Source organism: Lactuca saligna, chromosome 4, assembly GCF_052625555.1.
Source record: "Lactuca saligna cultivar CGN05327 chromosome 4, ASM5262555v1, whole genome shotgun sequence".
Classification (NCBI taxonomy): Eukaryota; Viridiplantae; Streptophyta; class Magnoliopsida; order Asterales; family Asteraceae; genus Lactuca; species Lactuca saligna.
Window position 1 is genome coordinate 26,817,101 of NC_136420.1, and position 27,444 is coordinate 26,844,544.

The following is a 27,444-nucleotide window of genomic DNA, read 5'->3' on the forward strand; positions in this document are numbered from 1 at the left end:
TCAAATTGAAGCTAGGATGCATGCAAGAGTCTCCATTGTCAAGGATAAAGTAAGGGTCGGGTCTAGTTGAAAATGAATGAAGTGTTGAGTTTAAGGTTTAGTCTGTTACTAAAGAGGGATAAAGAGTGTCATTTAATAAATAAAAATGAAGGAAGCGCACCAACTTGCTATTACCAACCACATCAAAACTAAATTCAAAGCAGAAAACTAAATTTATCAATCAACATCGTACTCGCCGAGTGCAACTTATGGACTCCACGAGTTCCTTTGCAAATTTGCGATTTTCTGCTCAAAACACTTCTACTTGCCGAGTTGTCATATATACTCGACGAGTCACTTAATATTTCCTACTCAAGGCTTACATTTTGACTATATTCGATAAGGGCTTTACTCATACTCTTTGAAGATTCATTCCTAATGATTTTCGAGACTATTTTACTGCGTATTTAGAACCGTACCAAACGAGATTTGACACCCAAGGCATGGATGAGTTGTTCCCATGCCTAAAGTCAATCAAAGATGGAGTTCAAAATGAAGAAGATCAACCTCATCACTACTACCCTAGGGGAGTTTGTTCCAATTATCTCATTATTTTCTTTATCATGCATAACATGCAATGGGGACATTACATAATTTAAGTATGGGGGTAGGGGTTGGTTACACTAGATGAAGATCAAAAGATCAAAATATTACAAAAGATCAAAGTTGAAGATACCAAAAATCAAAAAGTTGGTGAATCTGAAGACATCAAGATCAAATTATAAAAACGGAGAGTTCCAATAGCTCTATAGTGGTATCAGAAAGAGTTGTTATTTTCTAGTTTATGTATGCTTGGTTTGCTCAACCAAAAATACCTTGAGGTTAGGAGGTCTTCTGCGGATGGATTCGGAGGGATGCATAAGATGAGCATTGTTCGAAAGAAGTGGACGAGTGTTTATGAGGATTGTGAGTATTTAGAATTAGGGGGGTCCTTAGGAAAAATTTCGGACATAAATGCATGCATTGCGGTCTTGGCATAATGGTTGGGTTCGATTGGAATTATCTTATATGATATTAGTATGCTAAGATTTAGTTTTGCTTGGGGCCAAGCAAACGTCAAGTGTGGCGTATTTTGATATGTGCATATTTAGCTATATATTTAGTGTAGATTTTCATTATTTATTAGCTAATTATTTACATATTATGGACAAAAGATACTTAATATTGTTCAAATTGTATTTTCAGTCCAAAAGAGAAGCTCAGAAGCAAAAGGAAGCAGAAGATACGACCGAAAGCTCGGGAACGGAAGAAAGAAGAAAAACGCTAAATTTTGAAGCTACTCGGCGAGTAGGGACGTCTACTCGACGAGTACACACGAAGGTTCGGGAAGCAATAGGTAAAGTCCTTGTTGTACACAGATTCTTCAAGGGGAATCAACGAGTCGGTTGGCTACTCGATGAGTAGCCCTTGTTTTGAGAAATCTATAAATAGAAGCAACAAACCCGAATGAAGGCTCTCTTTGGGACTTTGGTGGAATTACTTGTTGATCAAGGAGGTATCTGGAACCTTGGAAAACATTGAACAACCCTAATCCTTCATTCTAAGAAGATTAAGGCAATTTAGGTTTAATTTTCCACTTTACCTTTGAATAGTTGTTTGAATTCGTTTTTAGGTTTTCATATACTGTAATTATGAACTAATTTCGTTAGTTTCTGTTTAGGGTAGACAAGTTTGCTCTTATGGATTTATTTACTCTTTTGATTAATTGTTATGTGGTGAATTTTGTTAAATTAAGGATGTTAAAGGCCCCTATGCATTAACCATAACTATTTTTTGTTAACTGCTAAGTAATTAAGCTACATGAACATCTCTTAATTGCTTATCTCATATGATTTTTGTGAACACATTGATGTATGCCTAGGAATAGTGAATATGTAACTAGGATTAACTAGAGAATGGGTAAATTAATGTGCGAGCTTGTATGATACACCATCAACAAGAGGTTAATTGAATCACCAATTTAATTAGCTAATTACAAGTCTTATTTAACCTAAATAATTAAACTAGGGAATTTATTAGTTTAATCACTTGATCACTGCTTAAATTAATTTATTTTCTAAGGATTGGTAATAATGAATGTGAATCTAATCACCATATTCAGTAACCCATAACAATTAATCCATTACATTACCATAAAAATTAACCATAGGATTAAATGAGTCGAACCTAAACAGAAACCCTTTTGATCATTGAATTTAGTTGGTTTTTATGTGTTTTCAGCTATTATTTAATTAGTTAAGTTTTATTTAAGTTTCTAGTCTTGCAAAACTAGAGAAAACCCTTCCTTTTATTATTTGCTTTTTAGATAATTCTAGTAGTTAGTTTAATTTACCGTTTCCTATGTTCGATACCCTGCTTGTCTAATTATACCACCAATTGACAGGTATATTGCCTTTTGTGTGTTAAATTTATATTTAAAAAGTTGGATTAAAACTAGTTGGTTTTACACACATCAGCGACCATCAGTAATCTTCATGGTGGCAGGCACAGGCGCCGCCACTGCTCCTCCCCCTCCCAACAACCTCAGACAATCAGGCAATCAGCCTTTTTATGGCCAACCTGGTTGCAGTGGAAACAAATCAAGCCCTTCTTGGGGCAATCCCTGCTCAAGTGACCCGGCTGGCCACATGCATAACATCCCGAGCTTGCTATTTGACAAGCCCCATTATGCGGCTTACCACACTTGTCACACCGGCCTCGGCCCTGATGGCCCCTACTGGAAGAATCCAAGGTCTTAGGCTTTTTAGCCTGGCGTGCTGCTGGTGGTGCCTGCTCAGGCTTCCGCTTGGTGCGAAAGTCCAACTCCATCTCCTACTCACGAGCCTTCTCTACCATCTCATTCAGGGTTTTGCACCCTTTGAAGCTCCCAAACTCCTGAATATCATCCCTCAGCATGGAATGATATCTGGTTCTCCTCATGTCCTCATCTGTAGCATACTGTGGGATCAACAATGCTCGTTCCCGAAACTTGGCGGTAATCTTCGCCACAGTCTCGGTGGTTTGCTGGAGCTCCTGGAACTCCCTCACCAACCATTGCACCTCAATAGCTGGTGCAAACTCCAAATCGAATCGATGAAAAAACTCTGCCCATGACATCTCAGCCACATCGGCTGCTCCCAGCTAACTAGTCACCTCTACCCACCAGTCTCGGGCTCTGCCTCTCAGCATACATGAAGAAAAACCCACCTTTGCCACATCAGGGCAAGAACTTGTGCGTTGGGCGTTCTCTATGTCTACCACCCAGCGTCGGCTAACAATGGGGTTCGTGACCCTGAAAAACTACAACGCTTTGCACACTTTGAACTCCCGGAATGAAGGAGTTCGGGCTCTGACCTGGCCCGCAACAATCTTGGCTCTGAATGCCTGAAGCCTCTCCTCCATGATCTCCATCACACCTTCCTTGACTGTCCCAAAGATAACTGGGGTAGCATCAAGGATACCTCTCGTAACCTCAGGTGCGATGAGCTCACGTAGCCTCTTGTCGATGGGCTCAGTACCATCGCCCGACCCAGATCTAGATCTCGATCCTGATCCCCCAACTCCATGTCATTTCATCACCATACCGTACTATAATTCCATACATCATAATGATCAAGATGTCTATATAGGGGATCCTCCCACACCGATACTCCTTAGAGCTTCCAGGTCTAACATTGATTCGGGTACAAGTCTTGTGCTTTCAGTAGTACGAGCCCAATATTACCTTCCACACCTACTTGTACCTTCCCCAATGCTCTACCTAATAACTCCAATTCATCCCAAAATAAATCATACCCCACAGACTACTGCATATCTTGAATCCTAGGCGACCTTAAGATTTGCTCTATCCACATCAATCATACCAATATAACATGTTGCCTTTATGCATGCAAATTATACATAGAAAAGGATCAAATAGACTTTCTAATAAGAGATGCTACCCTAGGACCACAACCAAACGAGGAACAGGAAATAAGGCCAAATCAATTATTCTAAGGCTATAAGCTTCTAACCATATATAATTTTAAAAGCATACACATAGCAAAATCCATATGATTATCATAGCTCAAATATCAGTATAACATGGCTAACATATTAGGGAACTACTTACTTGGCTCGGCCGATCACGTGCGTTGCACTCTCCTTTTTTCCATTATTTAAAAGTTTTAACGTTTATTTATTTTTTATTTTTTTTTAAAACAATTTTTCCATTTCCTTAGTTTGAGTCCCGACACACCCGAGGGTGTCCCCGAATCCCACAAACCAAGGCTCTGATACCAACTTATAACGACTTAATTTTCAAAAGAAAATTTTCATTTTTGATAAACTAAAATACCTTCCACAAACCATGAAATCCCAAATACAATTGTTTTCAAAAATTCATATCAAATACAAATTTATTTCAAATCATTAGAGTGTCCCATAAAACGCCTGAGATAGAGTGCACGTCGTGCCATCAAGGCTTGCCCTTACCATTGGGCTCAGATGTACCTGAAACTAATCCGCAAACTGTAAGATAATGCTTATTGAGTTCCCCAGAGCATACCCCACACGCAATCCACATAACACATATCATATCACCTATAAAAGCTATGTATATCACATAAGCCATGCATACAAACATATAAGGATGTCGCGGGCTCCTTCCAGGGTCTTCTACCTACTTGCCATGGGCTCCCTCGCATGGTCTTTACCTGGGATTCTGGGAATGCCATGGGCTCCCCCACATGGTCTTATTTCCAGCTGTCATAGACTCCCCTCGGGGTCTTCCATGCAAATAACATAATAGTCAACTAGCGTATCATATATCACATAAATATCTATCATACCATATAACTTATACATAAACATATAAAGACATCGTGGACTCCCTCTAGGGTCTTACCCCTATGTTTCATTGGCTCCCCCCATGGTCTTTACCTAAGAATGCCATGTACTCCCCCACATGGTCATATATTCAACTGCCACGGGCTCCCCCCCCCCCCCCCGGGTCTTCACATATCCAGTCAATAAGTAATAGCACATTCTTATATACATGCATACCAGACATATCAGTATTGAATCCACAATAAACACTACAACTAACCAAATGGGTCGGCCTTGGTGCCTTCGACACATTGGAATGGTGAGGAGACTCACCTTTGTTTGCTGAATCCGAAAGTTGCTCTCCTAACAATCCGTAACCACCCGTGCTAAACAATAATAACATTACCCAAGGTTAGGACTGAACACAATTCAGTTGAAGGACCCCAAGTCCTTTCACAATGACCCAAAAATTCTTCCTTTGCTAATGTGCCCAAAGTCCATGCTCAAAATCATTAATGGGCCTCATGGCCCAATAAAGCCCAACCATACTACCCATTGTCCAAAACAGATAAGCTGGCCCACTAACTCCATAACGTGACCAGCCTAATGACTAATTAAGGCCTAAAAGCTTACAAGCCCAAAACAAGTCCAAGCCTATCTAAAAGTGTGTACGCGTTGCGTACCACCCAGGTATGCGTAGCGTACTAAGTTCCTGAGTTGTACGCGTGACGTACTCTAACTTACGCCCAACGTACAAATAGATTAAGCAATTTCTTCCACTAAGTGCTTAATACTCGATGTTCTAACATCCAATACCATATCTAAGCTTATTAAGACGTCCTATGGCATAAAGTTGGCAACTTTATGCCCTTGCATGTTATATGGGACTTAAAACTTCATTCTTCACATTAGGATTTCATATAAAGATTCAAATTCATGTATAAAGTCTAGAAACTCTTCAAGCTAGCATCTTTATGCATCTAGCATGCTCATAAAGTTTAGATCTAACCATTTTCGCCTCTGGAGTTGCTTAACTCTCAAGAGAAAGTCCAAAACCAACTAAAGGGACCAACTAGGAACCCTAGATAGATCTAATGAATAAGATGGAAAGATCAAATCTTTATACCTCCAGAAGCTCTTCAAGATGAACTAAATGCAGATCATTGAATCCCAATGCCATTACAATCTTGCTTAGCAACTCCTTCTTCTTGAATGGACACTAAAATGGCCACAAATACACTCCTTAATCTAAAAAAATCCCACAAGGTATCTTTGGTGTCAAAAGGAGAATTAAGGCTATGGAGGTTGACTAGGGTTTGGTCCAAGAGGCTTAAGGGTGTTTAAATAGGTGTCAAGTCCAAGAATTAGGGTTTTGGCCTTCTGTCGCGTATGCCCCGCATACCTATACATACGCCCTGTGTACGCGGCCACCTTTCGTGATCATGCATTCCTTAGTACACTAAGCGTACTCCTGGAGTATGCCCCCACATACTAAGGGACCTTTTATGTCATATTTTCCTTTTTAAGGGACGAAATAGTCATAGCTGATTTGGAGTGTTACAACAATAGCCATGATATGAATCAGGGTAGATTCTCCCAACTGCAAAGTCTATGGACTCAGACATATGGCTTATGAAACCAACTTCCCTACTGTCACGTAAACATTCATTTAGCCTCCTCATGAACTATATCCATGACTCATCATAGTTTATGGTTCCCAAAGCAAATGCTATGAGAAGGGGTTCATGATTTCCATCTAAAGCAACCACAATGTACATGGATGTTATGTACGTCCCAATTAGAGGTACGTGACCAACGAATATGATTGCTATCATAGACGTGAGAAACGTACGAATATGCAAGTAAAGATAAGAATATTAGCCATATAACAACTTCAAACAACAAAAAATTTACTATAAACGATTACATACCACGTATCCCAATGCCACAAAACAAAATTAGAAACGATCGTACAAATATTTCTTAATTCACGTGAATGTGTTAGGATTGGTTTTTTGCAGATTATGAAAAAATACTAGTAGGTTGGAGAAACTTTTTTTGAGTACCTCATTGACTGAACTCATTTCGAAAACTTTTAACAACTTCTAAAAATGAAAATGGTTGTCTAATTTAAACGAAATCCATAATCATTATTCCACAGAACTGTTTAGGCAATCTGAGGAAGTGACTTGTCAATCTGCGGAAGTTATTGAATTGGCAGTCCACGTAAGTAAATGAATTAGCAGCCCACGGAAGTAACTAGCCAGTCTGCGTAACTGACTTGACAGTCTGCATAACTAACTTTTTTAGTCTGCGTAACTGACTTGGCAGTCTGCGTAACCTATCTTGTCAGTCTGCATAACCTATCTTTTTATATAATAAAGCTTGTATCTATATGAAATTCACATATTTTACTCACAAGAGGGGTCCTTTCACAAAATGGCGTCCGATGTACCAAGTTCTTCGAATGCAACAAATTCGTCAAATGCAGCGACTCCATCAAATGGTACACATCCATGGATGACAACAGAGGTCTTGGTCCTAACACGATGTTGGATTACCATTTATGAGGGTCTACCAACAATGGCTCCTCCTCATTACCTTGTTGGTGATGAATGGTCTCGTCTAATAGCTTTGTTCAACCATGAGGTGGGAGAAGGACAAGAACTGCTAAAACCCGATATTGTTAGTAAATGGATGGATTTAAAGAGAAAAGTCACATGGTTCAATCAATGCTACAATTATGAGAAAATGCGACACACTCATGTAGACGTTGAAGAACTTTTTGAAGACATGAACATATATTACATTTGCGAGTTTGATGGAAATGAGTTCGAGTATATGAATGTTTGGAATCTCATTAAAAATAAACATTTTTCATGTAGATGACTCTTTTATTTGTAATGTTTTATGTAATTTTTTTCAGTCCTACATCTTATTCGCAAGGTTTATTTTTTTAATTTTTTGTAATGTTTTTATGTTATTTATAATGTTTTTTATTTGAATGTATCGTAATATTTGTTGGTGCATTATGTTTCCGAAAATAAAGGATAAATAACATTAAAAAAAAATCATAGTACATATAAATAAAGCAATACAAACGCAATATAAGTTAAAAATACGAGAGATATTTCAAAATATTCCAAGGGGTTTCCTAGTCGAAAATCTCTCTATTGCTAATGGATTTGTATTATTCATTAGCCGCCTCCAAGATGACTTCCTGAGTATTATTCACACGTGTGCCTTCGATCTTATTATAAAGATCATTGAATAACACAACTTCTATAGTGCAATGGCAGTTCGCGGAAAGTGGCTTGGCAGTCCATAAAACAAATATAATAACAAAAATAAAACACATATTTATATTAAACAAAATTACTAAAAAAGATATTTCATATTAATATATACAAAGTTCCTAAAATCAAGTTATATAGTGACCCAAATAATATTTGCCATCCCATTTCTATATAGAAATCCCGCATCTCTAAGTGGCCTATCAATCTTCAATGGTACCCCCGAAACAATCATTTCCATAAACTTACATATGAATACTCCACAATCCATCTATCTTCGATGTATTCCTCCTGTGGAGTGTCTATAGTTTCAACAAACTCCACAGTTGCATTGTCTCTGTGTCTACCGGGGAAATCGTTCCAGTACTCAATCATATCTAGCTCTGAGATAATACTATCCCCAAAACTTTCGAATTCTCTACCAATCTTGTACTTTGAGAAGAAATTCATAAATCGTGATGAATCATAAATGTGCAATTTCCAGGTATTTAAATGTAACACTGCCAAAAACCAATGGATACCAACAACGTTTATGGGAAATAGAACTTGGAAACAAAAAAATTAAACATTAGTAAATTCGGTAATATTATATATATAAATAAATAATTATTAAATAAACTACCCATATCCACATCCTTCCATTTAGGATAGCCTCCAACACCATTTGCTACATTCCTAAAAAAATGATTTTCCGGGTTGCAAATTCAGTTCTTGAGGGTATCTTGTCCACTTTGCGTTCGCCGACCGTCTTTCCATGAGCAAGACACTCCATATTGCAATATGTTGTACACTTTAAGATAAAAATGTTACAATTATTTATATAAATTATCGTCTAAAAAGTTGTTAAAATTTAACGAATGTTACTAAAGAAATTAACCACCTAGAGTCAGTAACTTCAAGTAACCTTGACCAAACTTCAAGTAACCTTGACCAAAACTCCACATCCAGTGGGAGTATATGTAGCATGTATGTAGTGTTGACGTTGGAAGAGATCATATTCCATTCTTTCAAAAAACCCAACGTAATAACAATATAAAGACCATCTAACAGTAGATGATTTGAAACATCACCAATGTCTTCATTCACAATATCTTCATTTGCTTTTTCGAGACACTCCACTACCTTTTTTTTTTCCTTGGTTTAGTGATTTTCTTTAACTTTGGTGTGGATTCGATCTAAAAATATAAAATGTAAATTACTTATCAATAATGTAATATTTTATAAATATAGTACATTTAAAATATGAGTTTTGTACCACTGTGAACGGTGTCCGCTAATACCATGAAGCGCCCCTTGTTCGTTGCTACCTAACAATAGGAATGACTGTTTTTTGCAACGTTTTAAAAACCGGTTTTTTAGTTGAACCGGTATGGTGACCGGTTCCCGGTTTAACCGGTTCGACCGTCGGGTGAACCAGTTTCTATATTTTTCATGTATTTTTCTATTTTCCTACACATGCATACATATAGAAATTATGAATTTGATGTTTACAAGTTCAAACATTAAAAATAAATATAAAATAAGTTGTAGATGTACAAATACATTAAAATAATCTTTAACCATAAGTTTTAGTGTTTTATATCAATCCATATACATCAAAAAAAAAAAAAATTATAATACCGAAATGAAATATAGTTTTTGATAAATACAAACACATCAAAAGAATTTATAACATTTACCATATATTTTTATTTAGAGAAAACTAAATAGATTTGAAAAAAATTACCAAAGTTTATTATGTAAATGTTTTTTTTTTCATGTGTTTTTATTCGGTTTAACCGGTTCAACCGGTTTATTTTGACCGGTTCAACCGGTTTTTTCTAAAAACCAGCCGGTTCAATCCGGTTTAGAAATCAATGTAAAACCGGTGATAGTTGAACCGCTTCCTCTCCCGGTTCCCGGTCCAACCGGTTCGACCGGCCGGTTCAAACCGGTTTTTAAAACATTGGTTTTTTGTGATGTTGACCCACGTCCAGTGATGGTTCAACATTTTGACCATAGGTGTACGCCCAACTTCCCCCTCCAAAACCATGCGTAAATGTATCATCATAATGCCACTCTGTACCATGGTAATATGTTTCTTCCTCCTCTTTATTTACCATGTCCTCCTCCTCTCTAAACCCTGTATTTGGTTCATCTTTTTTCTGTAATATACGGTCTACTTTAGAAGTTAAGTCGGCCACAATGCCTATTATACGCTTCACCAATTCCTTTGTGCTCTTCTTCTTCTTATTTACCGACCTTGTTGATGTGTCACTTGACATATAAGTTCTTTCTACTTTAGGCTGTTGGGAGGTAGAAGCATATGTGGCCGTTTCAGTTGACGATCTTTCCGACTTGTACTTCTTTCTTTGAGGAGGTGAGCCAACAACAGGTGTACTTTGTTGTCGTGGGGGAGATTCTTCATGGTTAAGAGTTCAATTCACATAACGAATATAAAACGGCTCCATGAGCTCCATCTTGTTTTCCACGACAACAATAGGATGGTTGTTAGGCTGCAAAAATCAGATTGTTAGTTTAACATGAAAAAAACATTGGAATTTGTAATTTTATATAATTACAATATAAAAAGCATTTCACAGACACGTTGATTATTCGACGACATTGAACCCAAGATAACTGTGTTTTTCTTCTCCATGACCTCATTCGTGGCAATTCTGTCGGCATGCATACATAATATTGTGTTGCCTCTGGGAACGTCTCCGTAATCCATATCTATGGAAAAAAGGTAAGTATGATGTTATTATAGTATAAAAATGAAAGTACAACGGTATTTTATAGTACAAACAGAAGTACAATGCTATTAGGGTATTAAAAACGGAAGTATGCTAATTATTTAAATACATTAGTGATGATGTGCCTAAGCCAGCACGAAAGAGTTACACCTGGCCAAGCCAATCAAGTCCAGAACGCCGCAGCTAGCAGTACAAGCTACGACTACCGGACTGGGGGACTTGATGATGTGCCTAAGCCAGCAAGAAATAGTTACACCTGGCTGAGGAGCCTGGCGCACTGTCTGAGCCAAGCTAAGCGGACTCAGCGCCCGCCAGTGCCCCTAAGAGCAGGGCGCCCCGGCAAAAAGCTCGCGCCCGCCAGAGACGCTCACGGCGCCAAGATAAAAGATACGGACATACGCGAAGCGACAAGCCAAATGCTCAGGGCATTACCGTCGGAGCCAATGGCAGTGCTCTGATAGAAAGAGGCGCACAACCCTCCAATCAACGCCTCTGACCTTGTCCCCTAAAAGCGATTATGTCTCGTACGGACGAGTAGGGTCGCTAAGTATAAAAGGGCATGCTTAGGAGACCTAAAGGTAAGCAATCTCCTTTCAAGAAGTATTCACTCAAAACCCAGAACTCTATCTAACTTGACCGTCAGAGCGTTCTTCCAGGAGCCTCCTCCTGGGAAGCGGCTGACGTTTGTTCCTTTCTGTGACCTTGCAGATACCAACTAGCACCATACGAGAGAGTGAGGGCGAGAGCGGAAGCAAGGTCGCATCATTAGAAACTAATCTTAAACGGAAGCATAAAACCAGTAACGATATACTTGTGTACTTCTTTTGGTTCAGGATTAGCCTGCTTGAATATTCTAAAATTTTCTATTTTCTCAAACATTCCACGCATCAACCCCGAAGTATAGGTTCAGAAATATGTATCCCACGCAAACCTGTAATTTTCAATTTATTTATTATAATTATTATTATATTTATACATAATTTTTAAATGTAATACCTGTTCCAATCATCTATATTTTCAACAAGCTTGTTTATTGCCGCGGGAATGCCCGTTTTAACGTCCCATCCGTGGAGACCTTTCAACATAAAAACAAGTTGGATAAGCATTAAAGCATCTTCATCGTGAAGTGCCAAATAATTCGGAGACATAATGTAGTCTTCTAAACCTTTAAGCTGCAAACGTGCACTTGTAATGTCTGGGAATAATCGAGCACGAAGCTTTGAATTTGACCGGCCTCTTTCGTCATGGAGTAAATCCACATAAGGACCAACTCTTAACCCGCTAATCAAAATATATTCAGTTTCACCAAAATCCAACTGCATCCCCTGTATCTCAAAAAGAAACCTCCCCATTTCAAACACCTCTTAAGACCTTACTTCATACAACATCATCAAATGCACAAGTAAGGGGTCACCATTGAGGACATGCATTCCTAAGAATCTTCAGACGGTGAAGCTTCAAATAATGTTTGTTGCGATTGTCTTAGGCGCGGAAAATAGCCTTTAATAATCGTACCGACCACGCATTTTAAAGTTAAATCTGTTTTTTGATCGAGATCATCGTGCTACAAAACATATACATTTAATTTAATATAAAACATTAGTAATTGAAAATAAAAACAAGGTTTTAAAATTACATAGTTAATTCGGTTTAGGAAATAAATAACAATGTACTTTTATTTAATTAATACTCCCTCCATCCCAAAATTATAGTCCATCTTTCCTTATTGGTTTGTCCCAAAATAATAGTCCATTTCTAAAAATAAATAACATTTTTACCAAAATACCCCCTCATTATTACTTAACCAACTAAGCATTTAATTGAACATTAAACGCAAAGTAAGGATAAAACTATCATTTTATTAAATAAAGTTAGTGGTAATCAATGTTTTTCTTAATCTGTGTGTTTTTTGTCTGTGGACAAAATATTGGGACGGAGGGAGTAATTAATATAAAAGGGCACAAAAAGGGGGTGGGGGATGGCATTTTAGGTCATTTCGCAGAGACCCCTCTGCAGAGTGACCTATATTTCCATAGAGAGACATTTTACCCATTTTAATCAATTCCACAGAGAGTATACATCACTCCACGGAGTGACCTACCCCTCTACTGAATGGATCTTCGCTATTTCAAACCCAATTAATCCTAAATCTAAATCTAAACATATTGTAGGTTATCAGTTATATTTTCAAACAATTTTAATCTTAAATCTAAACAATACGAAAAAAGGAAACATTAATTTAAAGAGGGAAATGTGAATATTACCCGGGAGCTGTATCAATCGGCGAAAATGTTGGGGAAATTCCGTTCCATCGACGCCGGAAAATCGTAGTTGAAGTCGTTGTCGCCAGAAAATGATGGGATTGAAGACGATATCGCCGGAAAATCCAAGCTTGAAGTCGACGCAGAGACTCGAACAAAAAATGGAACTCAAAGAGAAAACAAGGGGGACCAAAGAGGAGATCGATTTTTTACAAAGAGAGAAGGATAAATTAGGAAAATACCCCCATTCCACGGAGATTTTGTCTGTCCGCGGAACCTATAGAGGGTGCTCCACAAAATGCATGTCTATAGCTGGAATTTCGTTTTTATTGTCACTAAATTTTGAAATACCCCCCAAAAAATTTCTATAACCGTCTTTTTTCCTTTTTACTAAGTTTGCAATACGAATATTGAGGCCTCTCGTTTTTATTGTCACTAAATTTTGAAATACCCCCAAAAAATTTCTATAACCGTCTTTTTTCCTTTTTACTAAGTTTGCAATACGAATATTGAGGCCTCTGTCAACTTGAAAACTACAAAGTCGTTCTTAACTTATGCTTTTGCAGATTGCATATTTAGTGAGGTCGCATCGTAGAGTAGCTTATACGGACCTAAAAACTAAAATGAAAAACATGGCCCTTTAAATAGATATCAGTTGGTAGAAGCCCCTCTTCTGCTGGACTCGATGGTCGTTTTTGAAGATGTGGGTTATTTTGGTTATTTTTTGGCATTCGAGGGTGTAATTTGGAAATTTCTCTTAAGCAACCATTCAATAACCAAAATGGATACAAAAAATCAAAATAACAATCAAACTTACACACTGATTATATCTTGGGACCAAAATCGCAAAATGGTGCTATACTCAGGAACCAAAATTGTAGTTTGCTCTTTTTTTTTTTTTTTTTTTTTCATCCTTACTAACAATAACAAAAGAAAGTGTTAATGGTGAATTAAATGAATTTGGGCCATTGATCAATATCCAATTATTACTTTTTGAATTTAAACAAACCGTTTGGTGATCTCAAAAGTCGGATAACAAATGGGACAACAAAACAAAAACTCATATCGTATTATACATACATAAATAGTAAATAGTTTCACCAAAGAGTACTACATCATCTAATCCACTATTATCATCACCTTAAACCTAAAAGTTAAACTTGTCATAAAACACCATGATGATCAGAATGCATAAAAACCTGCAACTTAAGCATCAATCCCAGATTTTGATCTCCTATTTCAAGATTCAAACCTGTGAACTTGATGAAACTTATTGAAAACAGTCGTATTCATCTTCTGATGCAAATGAGGATAAACAGCCACAGTCGGCGTTTGCAGCAATGGTGCGATTGTATCTGTGTGGTCGTGATGCCTTTTCCGAACTGTTCTAATGGTGGCCGCCGGTGGTTCTGTAACTTCCGGTCTCTTCCGATCTGAAAACCGATCATCCTGCATTCTTTCATCCTACAACACCAGAAGTTATTAGAACAATTCGCGATTATCAAGATTCAAGAAACTTGAAAAGACTTACATTGATGAGGTGGGAAGAGTGAGGGATAGGACACTGAACCGGTCTATCTTCATGGGAAGGTTCGGTTGGGTGTTGAACCGGCCAAAACTCAAACTCCGGTTCCAAATCAAAACCGGAGTCGTCTTTCAATTGAACCACCACCCCTTCTTTCATCTCCTGTAAATCGATAAATTATCAAGAAACGTAATGAAATAGACAAACAGATGGAAAGGGGAAAAAAAAGGCTTACAAGATCATCTAAGAACGAAGAACCCATATCAAGAATTGACATTTTATAACAAATCATAAAGTGTGAAATCGAAAGAAGAAGGGAATGGGAGTACTTACAAGGTCATCAGTTAAAGAAAAACCCATATAGAGAACTGACATTTTAGATCATCTCATCACACACAGGTCCAAAAGCATCACAAACACTACAAGAAAATGATAATCACAAGACAGAAGTGTTTGTGTGTGAAAAAAGATAGAAATAGGGAAGAGGAAACTGGTAAAGTTAACAGTGAAAGAGAAAAAGAGATTCCCTCATCATCATTTTAGTGTACCCTGTAGGCTACTGACCACTCTTTCTTTCTTTCTTTATTTGGGTCGCTTTCACTGTATCGCATACACGCACTGTGTGCGTGTGCGCCATGTAAGAAGACAACACAGAGAGAGAAAGAGAAAGAGAGAGGGAGAGAGAGAGATCTTCTTTTTTTAAAGCTTTGCTTTAACAAAACAGTGGATTTTAGTTTGAAAACCGACACCAAATTTCTACTTTTTTCCATCCCGAAACTTCACCAAATCAATAAAGTCGAGACAAAATCGTTGTAATCCTTGGCTTTTGCGATTAGGGTTCTTAGATTTCCCGATTACATAAAAAAATGAAATAGGAGCTCACCTGTTGGAGGACGCGCTGCCCGAGAAAGGGAGAGACAGGCCTGCTGCTGCTGCTTTAACTTTGGGCGACGTCGTGACATTTTTGAGGGCGGAAAAGGTGGACCAAAACCTTGGTAGATTTGGGGATGGATGAAAAGAGTATGATTCAAGGTTGAGATGATGCAATCGGAAGTCGATTGGGAAAAAAAAAAAAAAAGGGGGAAACATGATTTACAACAAACGTTCCCTTTGATTGATCTCGATTGTATCGCAGACAAGTGACTATTCACTGTCAGATTACGTAATTTTAACTTGTTTCTGCAGTTTACTGGGTACATCGGCAATTATTTTCATCATCATATTAATGATTTATCATTTTTATGTTAAAAGTTAAAACCATGAACATCCATGTTCAAATTTAAAGAGATAGTTGTTAACAAAAAGAATGTGAGTATTTTGTGTTTGGAGAAGAGAAAATTTAAGAAACGAAGGGTGCTTGAAGATTTTAACCATGAAAAATCGATTTTTGTAAAATGATTATGATTTCCGCAAAGAGTATATATGAAAGTCGTTTACCTCTAAAGAACAAGAAAGCTTTTTAAGAAACTGATGTGACGGGGAAAAATTACAAAACAGTTTATAAAATTTTAATTCCATATATGTTGCATCTTTTTAGAGGTGTTCCTCTAAGGAATTGTTTTTTTTTTTGCTGAAACAACTTGTATAATTTTAATTAAATAATTTGATTTGCTTGCTATTAACTAACGGGTTAATACTAAATCCATCAACTTTTGCTTCAATTCATTTTATTTATTAGGCGAATGCCCACACGTTGCGCATAAGCATCTATATAGTTGAAGTTTTTATAAACTTTTTTTAAATATAACAATAATGTTATTGTTAAATTTGATATAATAATTCGTATACTATGTTGATATAATATATTGATTATTTTGAATTATATGATAATATATACATCTATTAAAACTGCATAATCTTAATATTTTGAATGACATCTACCTGCGAGTTACTCATAAATAAAACTAAATATAATAAATGGTTTAATATTATTTATAGTTGTTGTTATTGTTAATTTATTTTTAAAATTTATTTGTTAACGTTTTAATTTCTATCAGTGTATTTATTTAAAACATCAAACAATTTTTTTTTTATTATGATTTTAAAGGTAACAATATAATAATTTATATAGAGTTATTTTTAACTATTGTTATTGTAAGTTATTTTAAGATACTTATTTCAAAACTTTTAACGATTATAAAATATCTTTAGAAAATATTTTAGTGATCTGATATTACAATTTAGTTTTTGTATTTAGCACTACACTTTATCACTTTCATTATTTACAAAATATTCTTTAGGTTTTTTTAAGTGGAACTGAAATTTATATTGAAGTTGACCTTGTAATGTTATATTTAAATTAACAATTTAAGTATTTTGTCCATACAGTTCAAAAATTTTAGCTTTAAACTGATAATGGTTTACATACAACATATCAAATTTAATAAAATAAATATAATATGTTAAAAGTTAAAACATAACTTTATAAGTAGAAATAAAAATATTATTTTAATATTGAAATTTAGTTTGTTTTTTATTACACTTTAGGTTTGATACTTATTTATCCTTATTAACTAATTTACAATCATTATTAGAAAGACACTATATTAATTTATCACTTTTAACTATTTGCAAAATATTCTTTGAGTTGTTTAAGTTGAACTAAATTTTATATTTAAGTTGATCATGTAAGGTTATATTTAAATTAACAATTTAAATATTTTATACAAATTGATCAAATTTTGTAGCTTTAAAATGATAATGGTTTACATACAATATATTAGACCTAATAAATTAAGTATAATATGTTAAAAGTTGAAAACAAACTTTATAAGTAGAAGAAAATATATTTTTTAATATTAAAATTTAGTTTATATGATTACACTTTAGGTTTGATATTTATTTAACCTTATTAACCAACTTATAATAATTATTATAAAGAAATTGAAAAGTCATGGGACCTTTAAATGAATGTAGTGAAAGAAAAAAAATCCATGAGAGTTTCAAATGAATGTGGTTCAAGAAAAAATGCAAGCTTTATAAGTATATCAGGCGAATGCCCGCGCGTTGCGCAGAAACACCTATATAGTTGAAGTCTTTACAAATATATGATTTTTTGAATATAACAATAATGTTGTTGTTAAATTTGATATAATAATTTGTATATACTAACTTGATATAATATATTGATTATTTTGAATTATATGATAATATATACATTTATTATAACTTAATAATTTCAATCGTTTGAATGACTTTTACCCACGAGTTATACATGAATAAAATTAAATATAATATATGATTTGATGTTATTTATAGTTGTTTTTATTGTTAATTAGTTTTTTTAAATTTATTTTCTTAATGTTTTAATTTCTATCATTATAATAATTTAAAATATCAAACATTGTTTTTTTTATTTTAAAGCTAACAATATAATCATTTATATAAAGTTGTTTTTAACTATTGTTATTGTAAATTATTTTAAGCTACTTATTTGAAAACTTTTAACGATTATAAAAATATATTTAAGAAATATTTTAGTTAAATTGAAATTACAATTTAGTTTTTGCTTTTATCACTTTTAACTATTTACAAAATATTATTTAGTTTTTTTAAATGAAACTGAAATTTATATTTGAGGTGACAGTGTAATGCGCAGAAACACCTATATAGTTGAAGTTTTTACAAATATATATATTTTAAAATATAACACTAACGTTGTTGTTAAATTTGATATAATAATTCGTATATTAATTTGATATAATATATTGACTATTTTGAATTATATGATAATATATAAATCTATTATAACGTCATAATCTCAATCGTTTGAATGACTTCTACTCGCGAGTTACACATTAATAAAATTAAATATTATATATGGTTTAATATTATTTATAGCTGTTATTTTTAACTAATTTTTTAAAATATATTTGCTTAATGTTTTAATTTCTATCATTATAATTATTTAAAACATCAAACATTATTTTTTGATTTTAAAGGTAACAATATAATCATTTATATAGAGTTATTTTTAACTATTGTTATTATAAGTTATATTAAACTACTTATTTGAAAATTTTAACGATTATATAAATATATTTAGGAAATATTGTAGTTAAACTGATATTACAATATACTTTTTTGCATTTATCACTTTTAACTATTTACAAAATATTATTTGGCTTTTTTTGTGGAATTAAAATTTATATTTAAGTTGACATTGTAATGTTATATTTAAATTAACAATTTAAGTATTTTGTTCAAATTATTCAAAAATTGTAGCTTTAAATTGATAATGGTTTACATGCAACAACATTTTAAATCTAATAAATTAAGTATAATATGTTAAAATTTAAAGACATAACTTTAAAAATAGAAGTAAATATATTATTTTAAAATTGAAATTTAGTCTATTTATGATTACACTTTAGGTTTGATATTTATTTAACCTTATTAACCAACTTACAATCATTATTAGAAAGGCACTTCAATTTATCTCTTTTACTATTTATAAAATAATTTTGGGTTGTTTAAGTTAAATAAAATTTATATTTAAGTTAAGCCTATAATGTTATATTTTAATTAATAATTTAAGTATTTTATAAAAATTGATCAAAAATTATACCTTTAAAATGATAATAGTTTACATCCAACAATATATTAAAACTAATAAATTAAGTATAATATGTTAAAAGTTAAAAAAACATAATTTTATAAGTAGAATTAAAGATATTATTTTAATATGACAAAACTGCAAATTTAGTCCTTGTGGTTTGCAAAAAACTTTGGATAGGGTCCAAAAAGTTTTCGACTTGCATAGAAGGTCCAAAATCAAAACTTTTTCGTGAATTTGGTCCAAATAAATATGAAAAGACTATTTTGCCCTTATTATTTCTTTTTTACATTTTTTTTGTTTATTTTGATTGTTTTAATATTTAAAAAAAAAAGCAGGCATGACCATTTGACCAGACAATACCCACCCCACATATTTCTCTTTCTCTCTCTCTCTCTCATCAAAAAGACTTCCATGATCAATTCGTTTCCATAGCTATCACCTTCCTTTCCCATCAAGATGCCCTACAATAGTCGTCGACCCTTCTCGTCGGTAAGTTTCTTACCTCGCTGCATCCATTCCCCCTTATTCTTCTCGAGCCAATGGGTTTACGTTTTAGAGCTTGAAGCCTGCCACCTAGACCAAAACCTCGATACGACAACGGTAAATCCAATAGCAAATTCGACAGCTTGAAATGTGTTAACTTGTAACAGCCTACTAATATCTTTCCCCCAGCCATCGAAATCTTCTAAGGTTCCATTTTAGATTTGATTTTGTGTTTTTTGAAAATTTCTAGGTTAGCTTAGAATTTTGATTTTCAATTTCTACAATTGGTGTTTATTATTATGTGGTTGGGTGTAGATTTTCTGGTGAAGAGATTTTCTGGGATCCATTCATTATCTCAAAGACTTTGTGAGTTTCAATTTCTACAACTTTTGTTCAATTTGAGCAATTCGTGTTTATTAATGAGGAATTGGGTGTTTTCTTTATGCATATTACTGATGAAGAATAGATGATTGAATTTTATAAACATTAGAATCACCCACTTCATGATGCATATTCTGAAAACCCATGAGCTTTTATGCATTTTTATCAGGTGGAATCCCTGACTGTGGTGTGTAGATGTAAGCATGATTGAATCAGTTGGTGTTAAACTGAGTTGAGTTTCTGTAGGATTACATTGATGAATGCAAAACTGATGGATTGAAGCTTTTAAGGTAAGTTTTTGTTGGTTTTTTGACAGCTCGATTTGTTTGAAGGAAACGTAAAACCAATGTCCCTGGAACATTTGGAGATTGATTTTGAATATGTAATGGTGGGAGTTTTTGATCCAGTTGTAGGTTAGAGGTGGTAATCCCCGTTGGGTCTTTTTTTTTGTTTGGGTTTTCCGACGAAGAAAATAGGAGAGAGGAATAGTGGGCTGTAATGAAGCTTACACTCAATATTTAAGTGGATTTGTGTTTTGTTGCAGGTTGTAAAGAAGAAGAAGAAGAAAAAGAAGAAGAATAAGAAAAGGAGGAGAGAGAGAGGGAGAGAGGGAGAGAGGGGAGAGAGTATGAGAGAGAGAGACGGTATGGTGGGCTGTATATTTTTTTAATTTCTTTTTATTTTTTAATTATAAAAACATTATAAATCGTAAAAATAATGTAAAAAATAAACTAGAAGGACAAAACCATCATTTCAAGTCTTCCAAGGACCAAAACCAAAGGAATCTTATAATTTTGGGACCAAATTCACGGAAAAGTTTTGATTTTGGACCTTCCATGCAAGTCGAAAACTTTTTGGACCCTATCCAAAGTTTTTTACAAACCACAAGGACCAAATTTGTAGTTTTGTCTTTTAATATTGAAATTTAGTTTATACATGAATACACTTTAGATTTGATATTTATTTAACCTAATTACCAAATTATAATTATTATTATAAAGAAATTGAAAAGTCATGGAAGTTTCAAATGAATGTGGTGAAAGGAAAAAAGAATGGGGGTTTCAAATGCATGAGATTCAAGAAAAAATGTTAGCTTTATAAGTATGTATGATAATAAAATGATGAGATATTTCGATCCCTTTCTTTTATCATGTAATTAATTTCTTCCCCTTTGACATTATCCCACCACCAACCTTTCGTGTTAGGTCTTGTTTAAGTAAAAAACAATTCCTCAAAAAGGAGTACCTATGAAGAACATACTTGCAGAGGGCACCTCTGCGGAACAATGCATCATTTACGAAATTAAAATTTTATAATTTTTTTTTGTCTTTTTTCCCTCGCTATATCATTTTCTCAAAAAGTTTTCTTATTCCTCAAAATTAATTATATGGTTAAAATTTTCAAACAACCTATTCCTATCATTATTTCATGAATGTTCATTTTTGTTTGAAATGAGTCTATGTACTAAGGCCAACTCCAACTTAACATTAAGAAAACACTAAATTTGGGATGATTTTAACTCAATTCGTCTTTTATTCCAACCATATGTTAAAAATATCCAATTAAAAACATATATATAATATTTTATTAATAAAATAATATTATTTTTATTTTATTTAATAAATAATTCTTATTTTCATTTTATGAAAACTCACTCCATTTCCCTATTTCTTAAAAACCACCTTCATCCATGGTTTCTTGAAAATGTTTCGTTCTTATTCAAATTTATCATAATTTCAAAGTAACATATCTCATGAAAAGTAAATATAATAAAAGGATTTAAGTCTTAAAATGTGACATGACTGAAAAATTAGTAAAGGATTCTAATATTGGAATTAGTTTCTTGTTGAAATTAATCCTTATTATATATTATATTAAAAAAGAGTTCTTTTAGAAATAGTGCATTTTTGGCTTTTCAGATTTTCGCCAACAAACTTTTTTGTTTTAGACTTTTGACACATTGTTTTCTTTTCTTTGCATTGGCCACATAACTTTTTTAAATTGACATTTTGGTCCCTTTGAACCTTCCGGATGTATCCTCTAGATGTTCGATGATTTGGTCGGTGAGGAGGTCACGTGTTCTCTACCTACACAAAATATTTGACCCCTTCCCCACCTCTTACCGATTATGTTCTTGTGCTCTTCCTAAATCTCGTCTCTCTATCTCTCTCTCACCCTAAAAATCAGGAAGCCGACCATGATTTCCTCCGATATCCACCATATATCCACCTCTGATCTCTCACAAACACAAATGCACCACAATCATGGTTTTGTAGGACTACACAAAAATCAAGGAGAAGGGTTCTAGGTTCACTTCTTTTGTTTATCTGCAACATTTTTTCAAAATGAACTCTGTTATCATGCAATTCATGAAGAGGTATTGCATTCATTAAAACTACATATATATTACATGTCAAAATACAGAAACACCACAACGTAATTTCACAAATTTATTAATTTAGCTACATAATTATTACTTTTATTGGTCTACCCAGCCTATTATTATAAAAATGATAAAAAAAAAAAAGTAAAATATAATAGTTCGATGTGTGAATGTTCTTTAATCACCGTTTGGGATAAACGAAAACTTACATGAAAGTGTTTTGTTTAGACCTGCACTCGCTATACTTCAACCCCCCTATACATATATGAAGTGTAAAAGCATTACCTATGAAACCTAAAAGGATTTTTATGTGGATAAAAGAGTTTTAACTCCCATATTTTACTTATGGTATCACAATACCTTGATATGTGCTCCTTCCTGTCAAGAAAAAAAACAATGTGTGTCATAAATATCGTAAATTTGTAATCTTATGACTAACACTTAGCGGTACTTTGACTTGCACCATCTCCTGAAGCTTCAAGTACATCTTTATATGCGTGCAAAAACATGTGAAACAGTGAATCTCAATTTTGTTTCATATATTTAACCTGATTGATTAGTTTATTATTATTATTATTATTATTATTTAGCTTAATCCTTTAATATGATTTACTATTTTGGGCTTGTAGAATGTTTGTGTTTTGCATCTAATGTATTTATTTGATAATTTCAGCAAATTGTAATCTACAAATTCTCATGGAAGATGCTAAACTCATCGATGGTGGTCTCATGGCAAGAATGAATTAGACGAGCCTTCACTTAAATATAAATGCACTTTACAATGTTTCTATTCGATTTCTGGTTATGTGGATGAATTTTGCAATTGTTTAAACTTTAGGAATGTATCAGGAAAATTCAAAGCGAACTTAAATCTCCCCAGTCCCCACAATCCTCTCAATTGCCTATATTGGCACCCATCTCCCCTTTCTTACCTTGCTAACATCACATGAGCACATTAATATTGATGATTTTAGTAGTCTAGAACCACATGCATGATATCAAAATAACGGTCTATTGCTCTATTTTTCCCTTTATTTGTCAATTATAATTTGAGGTAAAACCTTTGATCTATATTACAAAAATTGTTTTTTGTCTCATGTTGTTGCTGGTATTCCTATTTTATTATTTGCTTTCTAAATAGCAATGTACTTCCATTTCTTTCAAGCACATTCTTGGGAGATTATGATTTGGAAAAGAGTAAATTACAGAAATCATCCCTATGGTTTGGTTAAAATTACATGTTTGGTCCCTTAATGTTTTTTTTGCACTCGGATCGTCCCCGTGGTTTGATTTTGTTTCTTTTTTCGTCCCTATGGTTTGGTCAAAATTGCACGTTTGGTCCCTAACACTATGTATGTAAGGGACGAAAAACGCAACAAAATCAAACCATAAGGACGATCCGAGTGCAAAAAAAAGTTAGGGACCAAACGTGCAACTTTGACCAAACTATAGGGACGTTTTTAGTAATTTACTCTTTGGAAAATAAATATCTTCAATGAATGTACATTGTTATTTCTTACAGCTAACCCTTTCTAAAGTTAAGTTAATGACATGATTTTGGTTTTCTCTAGGGATGTTGTAGCAGGATTGTGATATGAATTTTTATGTTTATGCAATGTTTGTGATCACAGGAATTATATTATTTGGTTATGAGCTTTCTGAAAAAGGCTTTAGTGAAACGATGATAGTGCCACTATAAATGACTCATCAATCTTGCATTATGTGAGTGGCAAAAGTAGATTAAAAATTAGAAGGATATTATCAAGTAAGCAAACTGATCTCTTATGTTGATTTTCCAGGAAACCACTTTATGGCATATGTTTTATTAAAATATATTTAATATTTGATTTTTGTTTTGGAATCTTTGTTGATGGATGGTGAACTACTGTTAAAGTTATATCCGATTTCGAAACGTTTTGTTCTATATTATTTATTTACTAATTACATATAATATCATTTGTTATATATAAAAGTATATTGTTATTTAAGGAAAAAAATATAATTATATTGCTATTAGGAATAACAGATTGTGGACAAAAAAGTAAAGTACTTACATTTCTTAATCCAATTATATCGGTTCTGATTTCGGAATTGCCAGTTCCGGTTTCAATACATAATTGTCTTTGTTCCCACATAAAGACATCCTGTTAACAGAATCCAATTAAAAAGAATAATCCTCTCAACCCATGTGAAGCATGGATAACTTTACCAGTTATGAGAATAAAATTAATGCACAAAACAAATTAATTTTCTTGTTTCGAGACAGAGGAACAAAAAGGTATCAATCCAAAACTTATTGTTTTATATTAAACAAAAAACATTATAATCTAATACAATATACCACTTAAAAAAACTGTTATACAATCCTCATGCTTACAAGAGATGAGAATCACCACATCCTATATAACATAAAACATCTATATTTAAATACAAGAAATGGGGTTTTCTCCTCCTCATCCTCTTCCCTTATTTGTCTTTTAGTTGTTTTTTTATTTTTCTTTTGATTTTTGTTTTTTGTTTTTTTTAATAATTTTAATAAATACATGTTATTATTATTAATATTAAAAACATATATTTGGTTCGATTTGATTATTTTTGCCTTATTTTATTTCAAACTATAATACTTTCATTCAGATTATTCATATGTTATTTTTTCGTTTAGACTATCAATATGTTATTTTTTTCGTTATAATTCTCCATGAATTATTTTTTTCAAATTATTCATATGTTATTTTGTTTTAATGTTACAATCCTCATGCTTACATTATGAGAATCACCACATCTTATATAACATAAAACATTCAATATTTATATATGAATAATGGGGTTTCTCCTCTTCCTTGTCCTCTTCCTTTATTTGTCTTTTAGTTGTTTTTTTTTATTTTTCTTTTGTTTTATTCTTAATTTTTCTTTGTTTTTTTAATAATTTTAATAAATACATATTATTAATATTATTAACATTAAAAATACATTTTTTTTGTTCAATTGCATTATTTTTTTCCTTTCAGAATATAATATCTTCGTTCGCACTGTTCATATGTTATTTTTTCATTCAAACTATTAATATGTTATTTTTTCGTTACCACTTTCCATAGGTTATTTTTTTCGTTCAAACTATTCATATGCTATTTTTTTCATTCATAATATTCTTGTGTTATTTTTCTCATTCCAACTATCATTGTGTCATTTTTTGTTTCGACTACCCTTGCGTTGTTTTTTTTTTTTCAGTCGGATTATATTCATGTTATTTTTTTTTTCATTCGGACTATCGTTGTGTTATTTTTTCATTCTGACTAACTCTATGTGTTTTTCGACTTTCCTTGTGTTATTTTTTCGTTTAGACTATCCTTGTGTTATTTTTTTTTTCATTTAGACTATCTATGTTTTATTTTTACGTTCGGACTATCTAGTGTTATTATTTTGTTGCAATTTTAATAGCTGTTAAATAAAAATCACACACAAACAAACATATAATTGTTTGTAATTTTAAAAAAAATAACACACAGTTAGTTCGAACAGAAAAAGTAATACATTGATAGTCCAAACGAAAAAACAAACACACGGATAGTCGGAAAGAAAAAAATAACATATGGATAGATAAGACGAGAAAATAACACATACATAGTCAAAATAGCTATATATGAAAAATGTTTTCTAAATCACAAATAGTTAAAAACAAAAGACAAAACTGCAAGATTGGTTCATGAGGTATTCAAAATTTTTTAGATGGAATCCAAAAACTTTTCTACTTGCATTGAAGGTCCAAAATCAAAATATTTTCGTGATTTTAATCTAAAAAAACTTGAAAAGACGATTATGCTCTTTTATTTTATTTTTTGTATTTTTTATAATTATTTTAATACTATTTTAATTAAAAAACAATGAAAAAAAATTATCCCCCACCCCACCACCATCCCCCCTCCCTCTCTTTAATCACTAGTATGAATTAATTTAGCTGCTAAGAATCAATTGATTATTTGTCATCATTTGAGTTGTCTTCTTTCATGAACCGATTTCCTGTGAGGATCGATTGATTCCTGAAAATCGATGGTTCATTACAATCGATTGCTTGCTAAGTAAACATAATCAATTGTAATTGATATTGGTTGTTAAAATCCGAATTCTGCTGAAAATCGGTACTTGCTATATACAAAAGAAAACCATCTGAGAAGCATCTTCATCTTCAAGAAATTGGAACCGATAGGGATGGAACCTCAACAAGAATCGAATCTCCTCAAGAACCCTTGGTGTTCGTTTGATCAGAAAAGAAGAATTCAACCCGGTGGTCGACTTACAATCACTTATGGTTTTTTTATCTTCATCCTGATTGGTCTCTTAGAGATAGACGTTGTTGTTTATCTGGAAATCTATGAAGAATGTGAGGGATAAAGATGGAATTTTGATGGGTTCCAGGTCTTGATTCGTGTATAATAGAGAAACTGGGTATGATTTTCATTTGCGATGCATTTCTGGGTCTTGAAATCCTCTTTAACAACGCATCTTCTTCTTGATCTGAATCTGCAAATGTATTGTTTTTAAGATTTTGCCAATAAATTCGTTGCAATTTTTTGGCATCAGCTATGTAAGAGCTATAAATGCCCAAATTTTTATCTGAAAGTTCTTTGTGTTGATGAATGGGGATTTGTTTATCGAGTCTTGTGAGTTTTGAAATGGGAAGATAATGCAGATTAGTTGAATGGAGTTTTTTTAAATGTATGATTTTTCCTTTGTGTTACTGTTCATGTTTATGAAATGGGTGTTGATGTCTTTGTTTTTGTAATTTCTAGTTATCCAATAAAGATGAAGACCGTTATATTTCTTTAGTTTGCATAAGAGAGATACATAGGAGGGTGGACTTTGTTTTTTATTATTTTTATTTTTTTATTTTAATATTTGATCAGTGGTTGTGAAGAACATGATGAAATATTTGAGTTGTAGGTATGTGTATCTTTACGTGAAGTTTTTTTTTTTTTTTTTTTTTTTTTTTTTTTTTTTTTTTTT

At 33.0% G+C, this 27,444-nt stretch overlaps 1 protein-coding gene across 3 annotated transcripts; it reads right to left on the minus strand.

Annotated features, from left to right (window-relative positions):
- Nucleotides 1-14,153: 14,153 nt before the first annotated feature.
- On the minus strand, nt 14,154-15,693 carry LOC145041422 (uncharacterized). Of its 3 annotated transcripts, XM_078989493.1 has the most exons (4): nt 15,522-15,693; nt 14,972-15,057; nt 14,645-14,800; nt 14,154-14,577 (listed from the first exon to the last, which is right to left on the minus strand). In XM_078989493.1, the coding sequence occupies exons 2-4, from the start codon at nt 15,011-15,013 to the stop codon at nt 14,353-14,355; spliced, it is 423 nt and encodes a 140-aa protein (XP_078845619.1). In that variant the 5' UTR covers nt 15,014-15,057; nt 15,522-15,693; the 3' UTR covers nt 14,154-14,352. The 3 variants fall into 3 exon arrangements, with proteins under 3 accessions (XP_078845619.1, XP_078845618.1, XP_078845617.1); XM_078989492.1 differs by lacking the exon at nt 15,522-15,693 and having other exon boundaries at nt 14,972-15,274; XM_078989491.1 differs by lacking the exons at nt 14,972-15,057; nt 15,522-15,693 and adding an exon at nt 14,874-14,957.
- Between the last annotated feature and the right edge of the window lie 11,751 nt (nt 15,694-27,444).

Bases quoted from the DNA above. Each gene is read 5' to 3' on its own strand.
- LOC145041422 (XM_078989491.1), bottom strand. From the start codon at position 14,930: ATGATTTGTTATAAAATGTCAATTCTTGATATGGGTTCTTCGTTCTTA. The intron at 14,801-14,873 runs GTAAGCCTTTTT...ATCGATTTACAG, and splicing joins CTTCGTTCTTAGATGATCTT to GAGATGAAAGAAGGGGTGGT. The intron at 14,578-14,644 runs GTAAGTCTTTTC...CTGGTGTTGTAG, and splicing joins ACTCTTCCCACCTCATCAAT to GATGAAAGAATGCAGGATGA.